The following is a 13,820-nucleotide window of genomic DNA, read 5'->3' as shown; positions in this document are numbered from 1 at the left end:
GCATTTAGGGTCCACCCAGATAATCTGAATAATCTCTGCATCTCAAGATCCTTAACAATCACAAATGTAAAGTCCCTTTTTGCCATATAGGGTAACATTCATAGGTTACAGAGTTTGGACATGCATATATTTTGGGAGGCCATTATTTGGCCTACCACTGTGTCTTTTATATTTACCTAGTTAGTTACCTTGCCAGTGCTCTTCATTTCTTCATGTGGACTCAAGTTACCATCTAGTGTCCTTTCATTTCAACCTGAAGGATTCTGTTTAGTATTTCTTATAGAACAGTACTAAATATTTTAAAATTCTCTCAATATTTGTTATTTGGGAAAGTCTTAATTAATCCTTAATTTTAGAGGAGAGTTTTCTGGTTAAGAAATTTTGGTTGACAGTCATTTTGTTTCCACATTCTGAAAATGATGTGCCACTGTCTTCTGATCACCATGATTTCTGATTAGAAGTCAGTTATAGATTAGTGTTTTTCATCATATTTGATCTTCGAATGTATTTTCCTGACATTTTCTCTTTCTCATCTCTTTCTTGTATTCTCATTATGTCTATATTGGTATGCTTGATGGTGTCTCAGGGTTCTCTGTGTCTGTGTTCTTTTCTTCATTTTTATTTATTTTTTGTTTCTCAGACTCAAAAATCTCTATTCGCCTATCTTCAATATCACTGACTCTTTCATCAGCCAGTCCACCAATGAGGTGCTCTAGTGAATTTCTCATTCCAGTTACTTTCTATTCAATGGGGGGAAAACTGCCTTTTCAACAAATAGTGCTGGGAAAACTGGATATCCACATGCAAAATAATGAAGTTGGACCCTTAATTTACACCGTTTATAAAAATTAACTCAAAATGGATCAAAGATCTCAACATAAGAACTAAAACTTTGAACACCAAGGAAGAAAAAGGTGGGGAAAACTTCATGTCAGTGAATATGGCAATTATTTATTGAATATGACACCCAAAGCACAGACAAAATAGTTAGATAATTGGTGCAGTTGACCTAAAACAATAAAACAGCCAGTTTTTAACTTTTAAAAATATTTATTTATTTATTTTTTAGGTTGCACCGGGTCTTAGTTGCAACATGTGGGATCTTCATTGTGGCATGTGAGATCTTTAGTTGTGTTGTGTGGACTTCTTACTTGTGGCATGCGAACTCTTAGTTGCAGCATGCATGCGGGATCTAGTTCCCTGGCCAGGGATCGAACTCTGGTCCCCTGCATTGGGATTGTGGAGTCTTACCCACTGGACCACCAGAGAAGTCCCAAAACAGCCAGTTATTTTACCAACAGAATAGATTTATTCAGGAATGGCAAAGAATTGCAATTCAGGACATGTAAGCTATGGCAAACCACAGGCAAAGTCTGGAGAACAGAGGAGAGGAATGCTCTTTAATAGAGTAGAAGGGGGAGTTGGGAGGAGCTGTTATACACAAAGAGTCCTTTGGAGGAAATTGGGAGTTCAGAGTGTAGTAGCTTTTCACTGGCTGAGCTGTGACAATCTCTCATTGGCTGAGCTGTACCAGGCAAGGAGATATTCTTCCTTCTTCCTGCTGGGTAGTAAAGTAGTAACCTTCTTCCTATTGGGGATGTAAAGTTACTTCTCTTTCTGTTGGGTCTGCAATTGACTTTGAGTGGTAGGGCATGAGAGCTTTCCGTTCTAGCCTCCTGACTCCATTTTAAAAGAGGTTTTTGTTTATAAGTTTTCATATATTCACCCTTTTGATCAAAATTTTTCTCTGAAAGCATTATCGATCAAGAGTCAGGTTTTACTAGATTCAGTGGCCTTTTGTCCTTCAATGCCAGGAAGACCTTTCTGGGTGTCGTGTCCCACGTCAGAGGGAAAGTGAACATATTGGAAACCTATTGAGGTCACATTCGAATAACAAGGAGGGGTAAGAAGGAGATCTCTCAGGCATTTCCCATTTAAAGTATGTATCTTAGAACAGTGAATACAGCAATAACACACTCAAAACTAAAAAAATTAAACAAGAGCTTTGAGAAGACACGGTGCAGGAATAAACATGAAGCAGTGGCTGATGAACTTTTCAGAAAAATAACAAAACTTCAAAGGACAGAGCATGGAACCAAAGAGGTTTATTCTCATGCCTTAAGATGTAATGGGATTTACCTTGCTAGGTTTTGACCTGCTTGGGACCCATCACCCCTTTCTTTCTTTTTTTTTTCAAATGGTGCTTCTTGCATGTGACGTTTCTTTTTCCTTTATACATTTATTTTATTTATTTATTTATTTTTGGCTGCATTGGGTCTTCGTTGCTGCGTATGGGCTTTCTCTAGTTGCGCGAGCAGGGGCTACTCTTCATTGTGGTGCACGGGCTTCTCATTGCAGTGACTTCTCTTGTTGCAGAGCACAGGCTCTAGGTGCACATGCTTCAGTAGTTGTGGCTCGTGGGCTCTAGAGCACAGGCTCAGTGGTTGTGGCACACAGGCTTAGTTGCTCCGTGACATGTGGGATCTTCCAGGACCAGGGATCGAACTCGTGTCCCTTGCATTTGCAGGTAGATTCTTAACCATTGCACCACCAGGGAAGTCCCCCATCACCTCTTTCTAATCTCCTATTTCTCCCTTTGGAATGAGAATGTCTATCCTATACCTGTTCCATATTGTATTTTGGAAGCACATAAATTATTCAGTTTTACAGGTTCACAGATGGAGAGTAATCTTGCCTTAGGATGAATCACACCTAGAATCCCACCCATATCTCATTTAGATACTATTTAGATGAGATTTTGGGGACCGGGGTGGAGTACTATGGACTGAATGTTTGTGTCCTCCCCAAATTCATATATTGAAGCCCTAATCCCCAATATGATGGAATTTGGAGATGGGGCCTTTGGGAGGTAATTAGATTTAGATGAGATCACAGAGGTGAAGCCTTTATGATGGGATCATTGTCCATATAAGAAGAGGAAGGGACCAGAGCTCTCTCTCCACCATGTAAGAATACAGCAAGAAAGCAGCCATTTGCAAACCAGAAGAGAGCTCTCACTAGACACTGAATCTGCCAAAACCTTGATCTTGGACATCCCAGCCTCCAGAACTGTGAGAAATAAGTATTTATTGTTTAATTTACCCAGTCTATAGTATTTTGTTATAGCAGCAGAACTAAGACAATTTGAATTAATCAAAATTAAATACTTTTGTGCATCAAGGAACACTATTAAGAGAGTGAATAAGCAACATACAGGATTGGGAAATATTTGCAAATCATATATCTGATAAAGGGTTTATATAGAGACTATATAAAGGACTTATACAACTCAACAACAACAAAAAGAACCCAACTAATAATTGGACAAAGACCTTGAATAGGCATTTCTTCAAAGAAGATACACGAGTGGCCAAAGTATGTAAAAAGATGCTCAACATTAGAGAAATGCTAACCCAGACCACAGTGAGATATGACTTCACATCTATTAGGATGCTACTATAAAAAGAAACTCAGAAAATAATGTGTTGGTGAGGATATGGAGAAATTGGAACAGTTGTACACTGCTGGTGGAAATGTAAATTTGTGCAGCTATTGTGGGAAACCGTCATTTCCTTTTAAAAAAATCCATATAATTACCATATATTCCAGCAATTCCACTTCTGGGTATATACTCAAAAAAGAATTGAGGGCAGAGGTTTAAACAGATATCTGTACTCCCATGTTCATAGCAGCATTATTCACAATAGTCAAAAGGGAGAAACAACCCAGTTGTTCATTGAGAAATGAATGGATAAATAATATGCGGTATATATATTCAATAGAACATGATTCAGCCTTAAAAAGGAATTAAATTCTGCTACATGCTATAATACGGGTGAACCTGGAAAACATTATGCTAATTTAAATAAGCCAGACACAAAAAGACAAATACTGTATGATTCCACTTATGTAAATTCCCTAGAATAGTCATATTCATATAGACAGAAAGTAGAATAGTGGTTACCAGGGACTCTGGGGAAGGGAATAATGGAAAGTTATTGTTTAATGGGTACAGAGTTTCAGTTTGGAATGATGAAAAATTTCTGTAAATGAATAGCGGTGATGCTTCCACAAAAATGTGAATGTACTTTAATGCCCTTGAATTGCACACTTATAAATAGTTAAAAGGTAATTTTTATATTATGTATATTTTTCCACAATAAAAAATCCAGAAAATTTGACCGTTTTAAAGAGAACAATAAAGTGTTATTTAGTACATTCACAGTGTTGTGCAACCTCCATCTCTGTTTAGTTCCAAAGCATTTCCATCACCCCAAAGTAAAACTCCTCATTCACTAAGCAGTTTCCCTCCTTTACCCTCTCCCCCCAGTCCCTGGCAGCCATCAATCTGTGTTATAACTTGTATTGGTCTTCTTCTAGGTCTTCCATAACAAAATACACAGATTAGGTGACTTTAACAACAGAAATTTAATTTCTCACAGTTCTGGAGGTTGGAACTCCAAGATCAAGTTGTCAGCGGGTTTGCTTTCTCCAGATCTCATTATACCCTCATTTGGCCTTTTTCTCCTCCTCTTCTTACAAGCATACTAGGCATATTTGATTGTGGCCCCATCCTATATCCTCATTTAACCTTATTTACCTCCTTAAAGACCCTATCTCCAAATATAGCTACACTGGAGGTTAGAGCTTTAACCTATGAATTTATGGGACACAGTTCAGTACCTAACATTTAACCCTCTGTCTCCCCAATATTCATGTCCTTCTCATATTAAAAAAAAAAAAAAAAAAAAAAAAACTTCATCCAATCCTAACAGGCCCCAAGCATTAACCCATTCTAGCATCAACTCCAAGTTCGGTCTCATCTAAATATCATTTAAATTATGTCTGGATGAGACTTGAGGTTTAATTCATTTCTAGGCAAAACTCCTCTCCAGTTTTGAGCCTGTGAAATTAAGAAATTACATGTTTCCAAATTCAGTGGTGAAATAGGCATAAAATAGACATTCTTTTTCCAAAGGGAGAAATCATGAAGATTTCCCCCTATGTTTCCTTCTAAGAGTTTTATAGTTTCACCTCCCACATTAGGTTTCTGATCCATTTTGAAATAATTTTTGCATATGGTGTAACGTAAGGGTTCAACCTCATTCTTTTGCAGGTGGATATCCAGTTTTCCCAACACAATTTGTTGAAAAGACTGTCCTTTTCCCATTTTATGGTCTTGGCACCCTGTTGAAAATCATCTGACCATATCTGTGCGAGCTTTTTTCTGGATGTTTATTCTATTTCATTGGCCTATATGTCTGTCTTTATGCCAGTACCGCACTATTTTGATCATTGTAGCTTTGATAGGGGTTACATTGCAATGAACAGATTCTCCAGTAGAGCTTCCAGTGGGAGCCTGGCCCTGCCCAGACATTGATTTCTGACTCCCAGTCTCCAGAACTGTGAGAGGATAAATTTCTGTTGTGTTTTTCTTTTAAGCAGCAGCCACAGGAAACCAATACCAATGGTGAGTGGCAGGCTCAGTGGCAAATGAGTATTTATCCCTATTTTCACCTTACCACCTTTTTCCTGAGACAAGCAGATAAACTCTCCTTTGTTAATGGATAAATCCAAAATGGCTAGGACAGACTCTTACAAGCAAGGTTTTTTTTAAAAAATTATTAATTAGTTAATTTTATTTTTGGCTGCATTGAGTTTTCGTTGCTGCACGTGGGCTTTCTCTAGTCATGGTGAGCAGGGGGCTACTCTTTGTGGCAGTGCACAGGCTCCTCATTGCGGTGCCTTCTCTTGTTGCAGAGCTCGGGCTCTAGGCACGTGGGCTTCAGTAGTTGTGGCACGCAGGCTCAGTAGTTGTGGCTCGTGGGCTCTAGAGCACAGGCTCAGTAGTTGTGGTGCATGCGCTTAGTTGCTCCGTGGCATGTGAGATCTTCCTGGACCAGGTCTCGAACCCATGTCCCCTGCATTGGCAGGTGGATTCTTAACCACTGTGCCAGCAGGGAAGTCCCTCAAGCAAGGTTTTAAATGTGCAAGAGGAATGTAATTTTTATTAATTTTATTGTTTATATTTTCCCCATATTGTTTTTGTTTTTGTTTTGTTTTTTTTTTTTGTTTTTGCGGTACATGGGCCTCTCACTGTTGTGGCCTCTCCCATTGCGGAGCACAGGCTCCGGACGCGCAGGCTCAGCGGCCGTGGCTCACGGGCCCAGCCACTCCGCGGCATGTGGGATCTTCCTGGACTGGGGCACGAACCCGTGTCCCCTGCATCAGCAGGTGGACTCTCAATCACTGCGCCACCAGGGAAGCCCGCCCATATTGTAATGAGAGTGAAAGGCATTACCTGGTGTTCAGTTCATCATATTAAGACATACAGACCCTCCCCTTGAACTTTTATTTATAGTCTTGCTTTACAGAATATTTAATATTTTTACATAGTATATACCAATTGTTCCCCTTATGGTTTCATCTTTTCTTCTTTTTCTAATGTTCAGATAGGCCTTCTCTTCTCTGATCTTTTCCTTGGATTCAGATTAACATATATCTATATTTTTTTAGTTATTTTATTGGTTTGTCCTTAATATACTTGGGACAAAAATATATGCATGGGTAATTCTCAAACTCCAGTGTGCATCAGAATTACCTGGGAGCCTGTTAACAATGCAGTTACCTGGGCACCATTATCAAAGTGTGGTTCTTGGGTGTGGGGCTAGGATTCAGTATTTTAAACAAGCTCCACATGTGATTCCGAAGCATTTGATAGGCTAGCAAACTTCAAGGAGCACTGACATTACTATCTTAAAAGGATCTCATGTGTTGATTTTGGGGTGTAATTCTTCCTCTCTGATGTGTCTTTCACAAGAAAAACATTCTAGATAAATGAAATGACTTCCTTATGCTCACACAGTCAATCAAGGATAGTGTAGAGAAAATAAACCAAAGATATTTTAGTGACAAATTATACCCAGTTGTTCTGAACTCTACATGTACATCAGAATCATTGTGGGTGCTTTTACAATGTAATGATCCCTTGATCTCACTTCTAATGAGTCTGATTCAATAGGTTGGAATTGGGTCCTGAGCTCCACTTTAAAATCTGAGGTAATTCAAGCCTGCAGCCAAGGTTACAACCTATGCACTAAAGATAACAGCATAAAAATAAAACAGTTGTCTCTTTAAAAAGGGGATGGCCTAGTGGTAAAATAAAGTCTGGTGTGTGTGTGTGTGTGTGTGTGTGGTGTGTGTGTGTGTGTGTGTGTGTGTGTGTGTGTGTGTGTGTGTGTAATGAGGAGGGGAGTGTCCAAACTTGAACTAAAGTTGGGGCCTCCACTTTAAGTCCAGAGATGTCTGATGAACTTGTAGTATGCAGTGGGTGTGGAGTAAAATCTAGTTTCCTGAATTTTTAACCAGTTCACAGGTGATTCTGATGCAGCTGGTCTTTATAACACATGTTGATAAACACTGACATATATTAATATTACAACATCCATGTGTTGAAACTGATGTATAATGCTTTCTCTATTGTGTTCCTTTTTCAATTGCAAGCTACAGTCTGCAGAGAAAAGAAGTCACTTGCTCACAAATGATCAGAGGCAAACCTGGGCCCAGCTTGCAGGACTTTCAACTCGGTTATAACTACCTGCAGTGCCGTACAACTTACCAGAACTTGTGCTAGGCACTGAGGGTACCAGGACAAATGAGAGAATATATTTACTGTAAGAAGGGAAGTCTAGTTAGGGAGCAGTGATGACTGGGTGGTGGAACATGTCCTAAAACAAGGGTCCGTCTCCTGGATCCCCAGTCTCATCCTGTTTCCCGCTGATCTGTGATTACAGGTTTATTGAGCAGAGTAAAAATCAAAGTAAAGGAAGAGGAAAACTGCTCTGGATCCATGTAGGTTGGTGTGAGTAGAGACTACCAAAGATTCCTGCGGTGAGGGTGGTGTGGACCAGAACAGTCTTGGGGACATAAAGCCACCCCAACACCTGTGTATACAAAGAGTGAAACCTGTAGCAGTGTCTATGCAGAAAATAGACTGCCAAGAAGACTGGGCCATATTCATGGGAGGATAGAAGAGATAGTTGAATTCTGAGCACACTATCATGAGTGTCACTCAGATTTATCTTGGGGAATGGGGGGTGAGGACAAAAGTCTGAGAAAAGCCGCAAAGGGCTGTTTGGATCCTTAAGCAGCACTGGGGAAGTACCCACCTGAATTAAGTGTAACTCTAAAGCAGGAAGGGGCATCCTCTACATTTCTGAATGGGCAAACTGGGGATTCAGACCACTGAGGGCTCCAAAAATATCAGTGGGTCTTTGTCACCTTTAAGACTCCAGCACATCAGCAGTGGTGGGGACCAGTGGAGGGAGGAACACCTAGCAGAAGGGGAAGGAGTGCCTCGCAGTCATGGCATTATCCAGGGAAAGGAGACACAGCAGCATAGGTGTAGAAGGGTGTCTCCTACCTGGCAGTCAATTGGACTTGCTGGTAGGCCTACTCCTTTGGTCCTTACCTAAATATGAAGGACACCTAGAGGGCTGGGCCTTGCATGTGTCGACTGAGCCAGCCACAGAGTTCGGTCATTACCTAATTTGATTCCCACAGTAGCTCTATAAAGCATGTACTATCTTCATTTTATAGACAAATAGGCTGATTTTAAAGAAACATATCTGTAATAATTGCCAGGTTTGTGCTTCTAAATAAGAGATCCAGAGGTAATATAAGATTTATGTCTTTAAATTGTGCCTCAAGTATTTATTGTCTCCATTCCCTTTATAAGCTGATTGGTAAGTTATTTACATCTTACATTTTTTTCTGACACATGTGTATTCATTTTGGAAAAATGAGAAAAAACATTAAAAAAATAAAGAAAATAAGAAAAAGATGCATTCTGATGTGTATATATATTATATTATACATGCTTTTAAATGAGATAGTATATCTACAGACTGCTTTCTAAACTGCTTTATTAGCTTTACAATATGCAATAGACATCTTTCCATGCAAGTTGATAAAATCTCCCCTGCTGACAGAAAAACTTACAGACTAAGTCAAAAGTGAAAATTAAATCTCCAATCAGAAAAATGACAGAACACAAAAGGTTCACAGTAAAGGGTACATCAAGAAAATGCAAGTTTGGGAAGCAGGGGGGTATACGATTATTAACCTCAGCATTCAAGGCATAAGGCAAAATTCATCATGATGATCATGGTGAGGAGGATCTCCAATAAGAATGCGCAGACTGTACCTCAACTGAAGCTCCCTAATTTTCCTCCTTAGCTCTCTCATCTCCTCCATGAACCTTTCCATATCATCTGCATCTCCATCTATGATGTCAATGTTATTGACAAGCCTATTGGGCATATCCTCTCTAAAATCTTGGGCAGGTGGAGCCCATTCCCCTCTAATGTTTCCTCCAGGTTCTTGGCCTTCACCACCTCCCAAAGGGCGGGCTTCCTCATTCTGCACTGGAACTTGCTCCTCTCCTCTGCTTTCCTTGGGGACATTTTCCATCTTGAGATTTTTTTTTCCTGCTTCTTCTTCCTAGTAGATAAAAGGATTGAATGTTTTGTAAGAACAGGATTCAGAGCTCTGTGAGCAAAGGTTTTCCCACCTGAGAGACTTCGTGTGCCCTCTAAGGGGTGCCGCAGATCTAGCCCTGCCCCAAAGCCCACCATTTTCCCTGAAAATCTGTCCCAGGGCCACTCCTGGCACAGAAACGTAGGACAGGTAGTGGGCTGGACCGTCGCTGAAAAACCAGGTCTTAGCCTCCAGGGATCTTGATATGCCCTCCAGGGGCACCCCAGAGCTTGCCCCTTTACTCCCTTCTTCCCTCACCAGCCACAGGCCCACAGTTTCTAAAGACTCGGCCAGATTTCTCCTGCACTTAAGTGGGGCAGGGAGGGCTGGGAGTCCCCCAAATTCTGTTCTGATCCCTGATACCCCTACACCAAAGGGTCCCAGGCACCTCCCATACCTGCAGGAATCAGAAGCAATATTCCTCTCGTAGCCTTGAAATCTGCTGCACCAACGGACCTAAAGACCTGCAGACAGAAATTCGACAATGGCCAGGACTGATCACTCGACTAAAGGACCAGTATCAGGGGACACCAGCTCCGTTGTTGGTTTAGGACTCTGCTAGAAATGTGTTGCTGCCTTCTCTTTCTCCTCCATCCTGTCTCACAGCTTCTTCTCCCGCCCTGTGACGCGCTACCCTGCCTTCCAGAAGAAATCAAAGCTGATTATTTCCAAACCAGTTTCACCTCTTCTTTAGGCCCCTTATCTCCACTGTCTCGTCCTTCCCGTCATCTAATTACCATTTCTTGAACGCAAATGGACAACTTGCGGGGCGTGGGAGTCCGAAGAGGTTGCTGGGTGGCTACGTGGTTCATTTATAAAGAATTTCAATCTGGGTATCTGCCAGGACCTTTTGGGACCCAGTGGACTTTCTGGAGCTCACCCTCGGGCCACTGCCCACCATTTTATGCATCAAGATGGATGAAGAGGTAACGTGGGCATTGCAAACCTGTCCCCGCTGCGGCGTCAGCGCTTTGTCAGGCTTACCCGAGGGTCCGCAGGTAGCGCCCACGCTCACACCGACCCGCAGGGACCGGAAACTGTTTCTCGTTCCCCGCCTATATCCCGAAGTCAGTAGCCCGCCCGATCGACTGCCTCCTCTACAGAAAGGACGTGCTTCCCAGACCTAATCCCTGTCCCTATCCTCTGCAGCAGCCGCCCCGGTCCCCTTCCCCCACCCCTCCCCGGAGTTCCCGCAGCCCACCATTTCCAGCTCCAAAATGGAAGGAGGGTGGAGAAGAAATACCGGGAACAGTGGCCTAGACCCGATGCAGAGTCCGCCATCCCCAACCCAGGGTCACCGGTTGCGCGCCCCCTCCCGTCGCCCTGCAGGAATCAGACCGTTTCCTCGCCGTCTCCTTTTCTAGTCCTTCCCTTCCAGGCGTCGCCCGATCGCCCACCTCCTAGGAGGTGCCAACTGGTACCCATTCTTAACCCTTGGCCCCTCTTGATCTCCTCCCACCAAGCCCTCTATTTCTTGCACCAAACGTGTGAACATCGGGTAAGGGACAGAGAGAATCCAGTCCTGGACCCGCTCTGGTCTTTGCCCTGAGGCCCCCGCTCCCCTCCCCAGTCAGCACCCTCCAACCTGCCAAGAATCTGGGTCAGCTTCTACGACTTCCTCCTTCCTGGGGACAGGTTCGCCCGTCTTCAAGGCAATAGCGAGCCGGCATACAGCCACAAACGACTAAGGACTGCAACTGGGAGGAGAGACTAATCCAAGGGCGGGCTCTAGGTCTCGTAAGGGCTACGTCACTGTGAGCTCAGATCTCCAATTATGGTTCGTACCTGAGGAGCTGCAGTGGGTTGTGGGCGGGGCCACCTTTCTCCTCATTCCCACCTTCCCCCCACCAATACCACTGGGTACTGCCCATCCGTTATTTATTTATTTATTTGTTTGTTTATCTATTTATTTATTTTCCTATTTAGCATCCTCGACACCAAACGGGTCATAATATTTTGTCGTATTTGCCTTTGTCCTGATTTCTGCTGGAGCTTTTAAAGAATTGCGTCTTCCTCTTCTAAAATAGTAAATGCCCACTTCTTTCCCTTCCACTCACCGACAAGTAAAGCCTAGAATTGACCCTATTAGTCTTGTTGGTTTTGTCCCAGGCTGGAACCGGGACGGGGGAGGGGTGTGCAAGGCTAGGGAGTCTGGAAAATAGGTAGTAGGTAACATTTTTAAAAACACTTTCACTCTAATTATTTCCCTTTCTGTTTATTTACTTTTTGAAGGGGTGGGTGATTGTTTTTGTTCTGTTTCCCATCAGCATGCATTCATTTTTTGGTTGTTATAATTAGACAATACAATTATTTTCAGTTGAAAACCGATTCAAGTTGCAAAAACTTGGCAACATGTTTCTGCTGTTGAATCATCCTATAAATATAGACCCTCCAGATTGCACCCTCACCCCCTTTTAAGGACTTTGGAATATAAACCTATGCTGCTGGTTTCCCTTATGAAGGGCCTCTGTGCAGTCCTTTCATGAGATGAGGCAGTGAGTCTAATGGAGTCTTGATGGTGGATTTTCAGATTTTGAGAACCTGTGACAAATGTATCATCTCCTCTAAATTATATTTAAATTATATTAGTACAACTTCACTTTACAAAAAGACTCTAGCATAGCTTCTAAAATAGAGCAACACTGAGGTCTTCCAACAATTCAGAACAGTAATTTGGGAAAATTATGCTAACAGGTAAAAAGTATTGTGAAGCCACAATATTAAAACAATATTATACCAGAATAAATATAGGACAAATGAAACAGAAGAGAAAGCCAATTTTCAAACCCAAATATGGAGAAATATTAGTAATCTTATTGAAATATTTTGAATCAGTGGTGAAAGGTTAGATTACTGAAGAAATGGTGCTGATATAATTGGTTAACTATTTGGAAAAAAAAAACGAAGTGTGTTATTCCTGTTATACACTTAAATACAGACACTAAATATTTAGATAAAAATACATAAATCATTAAAATAGTATATAACAAATGTTATTTTGTATATAATTTTAGGATGAAAATGTTTTTTAAAAAATATAGCACCAGAGACAGACATAGCCAAAAGGCAATTGGTCCAATCCTGCTGGGGACCCTCTAAGTCTAAGGAACCATGTACAATGCTCCTCAGAATTATCCCAATAAGAGATGGGAAACTGGAGCATTTATCCACAGATGTGGATCCTTTATTGGTGGATGTTACCCTAGGAATGTTAAAATCTCTGGCACATCTAGGTTGTCCTAAGCCTGGGCTGAGCAAGCTCCCAAGGTGCCAGAAAAAGCCCTCGGTAAAATTTAGAATTAAGATAAAGTGGAAGGACAATATCGTTTTTATCCCTGCCTCAGGAATTATACTATTCACTTTTACTCTAAATCAGTCCAAATATTTACCTTCAAAATAAAGATAATACACACACATCCATTCCCATGTTTATGGATATTGGGCTGTCTGTAGTTTTCATTATGAGACACATCGTTGATTGAACTTCTTTGTACATAAATTTTTGATAATAATATGAAGGTATTAAATTCCTAGAATGGTCATTGCTGTACATGATTATGGATGCTTTTAACTGGCATAGACATTGGCCTTGAAAAATATTGTCCCAATTTGGCACCTATAATGTATGAGCATTCCTGTTGTCTTATGTGTTCACCAACACTGGTTTACTATATTTTTTAAATTTTGTTTTATTTTATATTTTGTTTCATTTTGTCTTATTTCATTTATTCTTTAAAAAGTGTTGTCATAGTCATCAGGTAATGTTTTCTATACCTGCCAGATAATAGCAGACACCTGAGATTAACATTCCCAGACTATTCTCTGAAGATTCTAGTTCAGTAGATTGGAGCCAGGCCTGAGAACTTGCATTTAGGTTTTTTACACAATTCTTAATATTAGGTAGGGTTGGGAATCCATGTCATGGGCAAAAAAACAAAATGAAACAAAGCAAAAAGCTCTCATTGTTATTATTATGAAATAGCCTCAAAATTACAGAATAGTTTTGAAAATAGCACAAAGAACCCCCACATGTCCTTCACTGTATTCCCCAGTTTTAACATTTTGCTACATTTGCTTTATCATTCTCTCTTCATGTAGAAGGACATATTATTTTCTGAACCATTTGAGTCAGTTGAAGATCGAATGGTCATTTAAAAATATTTATTTCAGTTCATTCCATATACAATTTTCTTAAAGATGAGCCTATGTTTTGGTCTTTGGAGATTTCTTATATAAAATATATATATATATATAAACTTGTAATGTATAAAGATAAATATTTT

At 40.9% G+C, this 13,820-nt stretch overlaps 1 protein-coding gene across 2 annotated transcripts; it reads right to left on the bottom strand.

Moving 5' to 3' along the window:
- Nucleotides 1-8,907: 8,907 nt before the first annotated feature.
- Nucleotides 8,908-11,252, bottom strand: BEX5 (brain expressed X-linked 5). 2 transcript variants are annotated; one of them, XM_004331453.4, is made up of 3 exons: nucleotides 11,123-11,252; nucleotides 9,935-10,001; nucleotides 8,908-9,501 (listed from the first exon to the last, which is right to left on the bottom strand). In XM_004331453.4, exon 3 carries the CDS (start codon nucleotides 9,469-9,471, stop codon nucleotides 9,133-9,135), a length of 339 nt encoding a protein of 112 aa, XP_004331501.1. In that variant the 5' UTR covers nucleotides 9,472-9,501; nucleotides 9,935-10,001; nucleotides 11,123-11,252; the 3' UTR covers nucleotides 8,908-9,132. The 2 variants fall into 2 exon arrangements, with proteins under 2 accessions (XP_004331501.1, XP_073655214.1); XM_073799113.1 differs by having other exon boundaries at nucleotides 11,127-11,186.
- Nucleotides 11,253-13,820: the final 2,568 nt, after the last annotated feature.

Source organism: Tursiops truncatus, chromosome X (assembly GCF_011762595.2).
Source record: "Tursiops truncatus isolate mTurTru1 chromosome X, mTurTru1.mat.Y, whole genome shotgun sequence".
NCBI lineage: Eukaryota > Metazoa > Chordata > Mammalia > Artiodactyla > Delphinidae > Tursiops > Tursiops truncatus.
This window is presented reverse-complemented; position numbering and strand designations above follow the sequence as displayed.

Excerpts from the sequence above, each read along its gene's own strand:
- BEX5 (XM_004331453.4), bottom strand. The coding sequence starts at position 9,471 with ATGGAAAATGTCCCCAAGGAAAGCAGAGGAGAGGAGCAAGTTCCAGTG.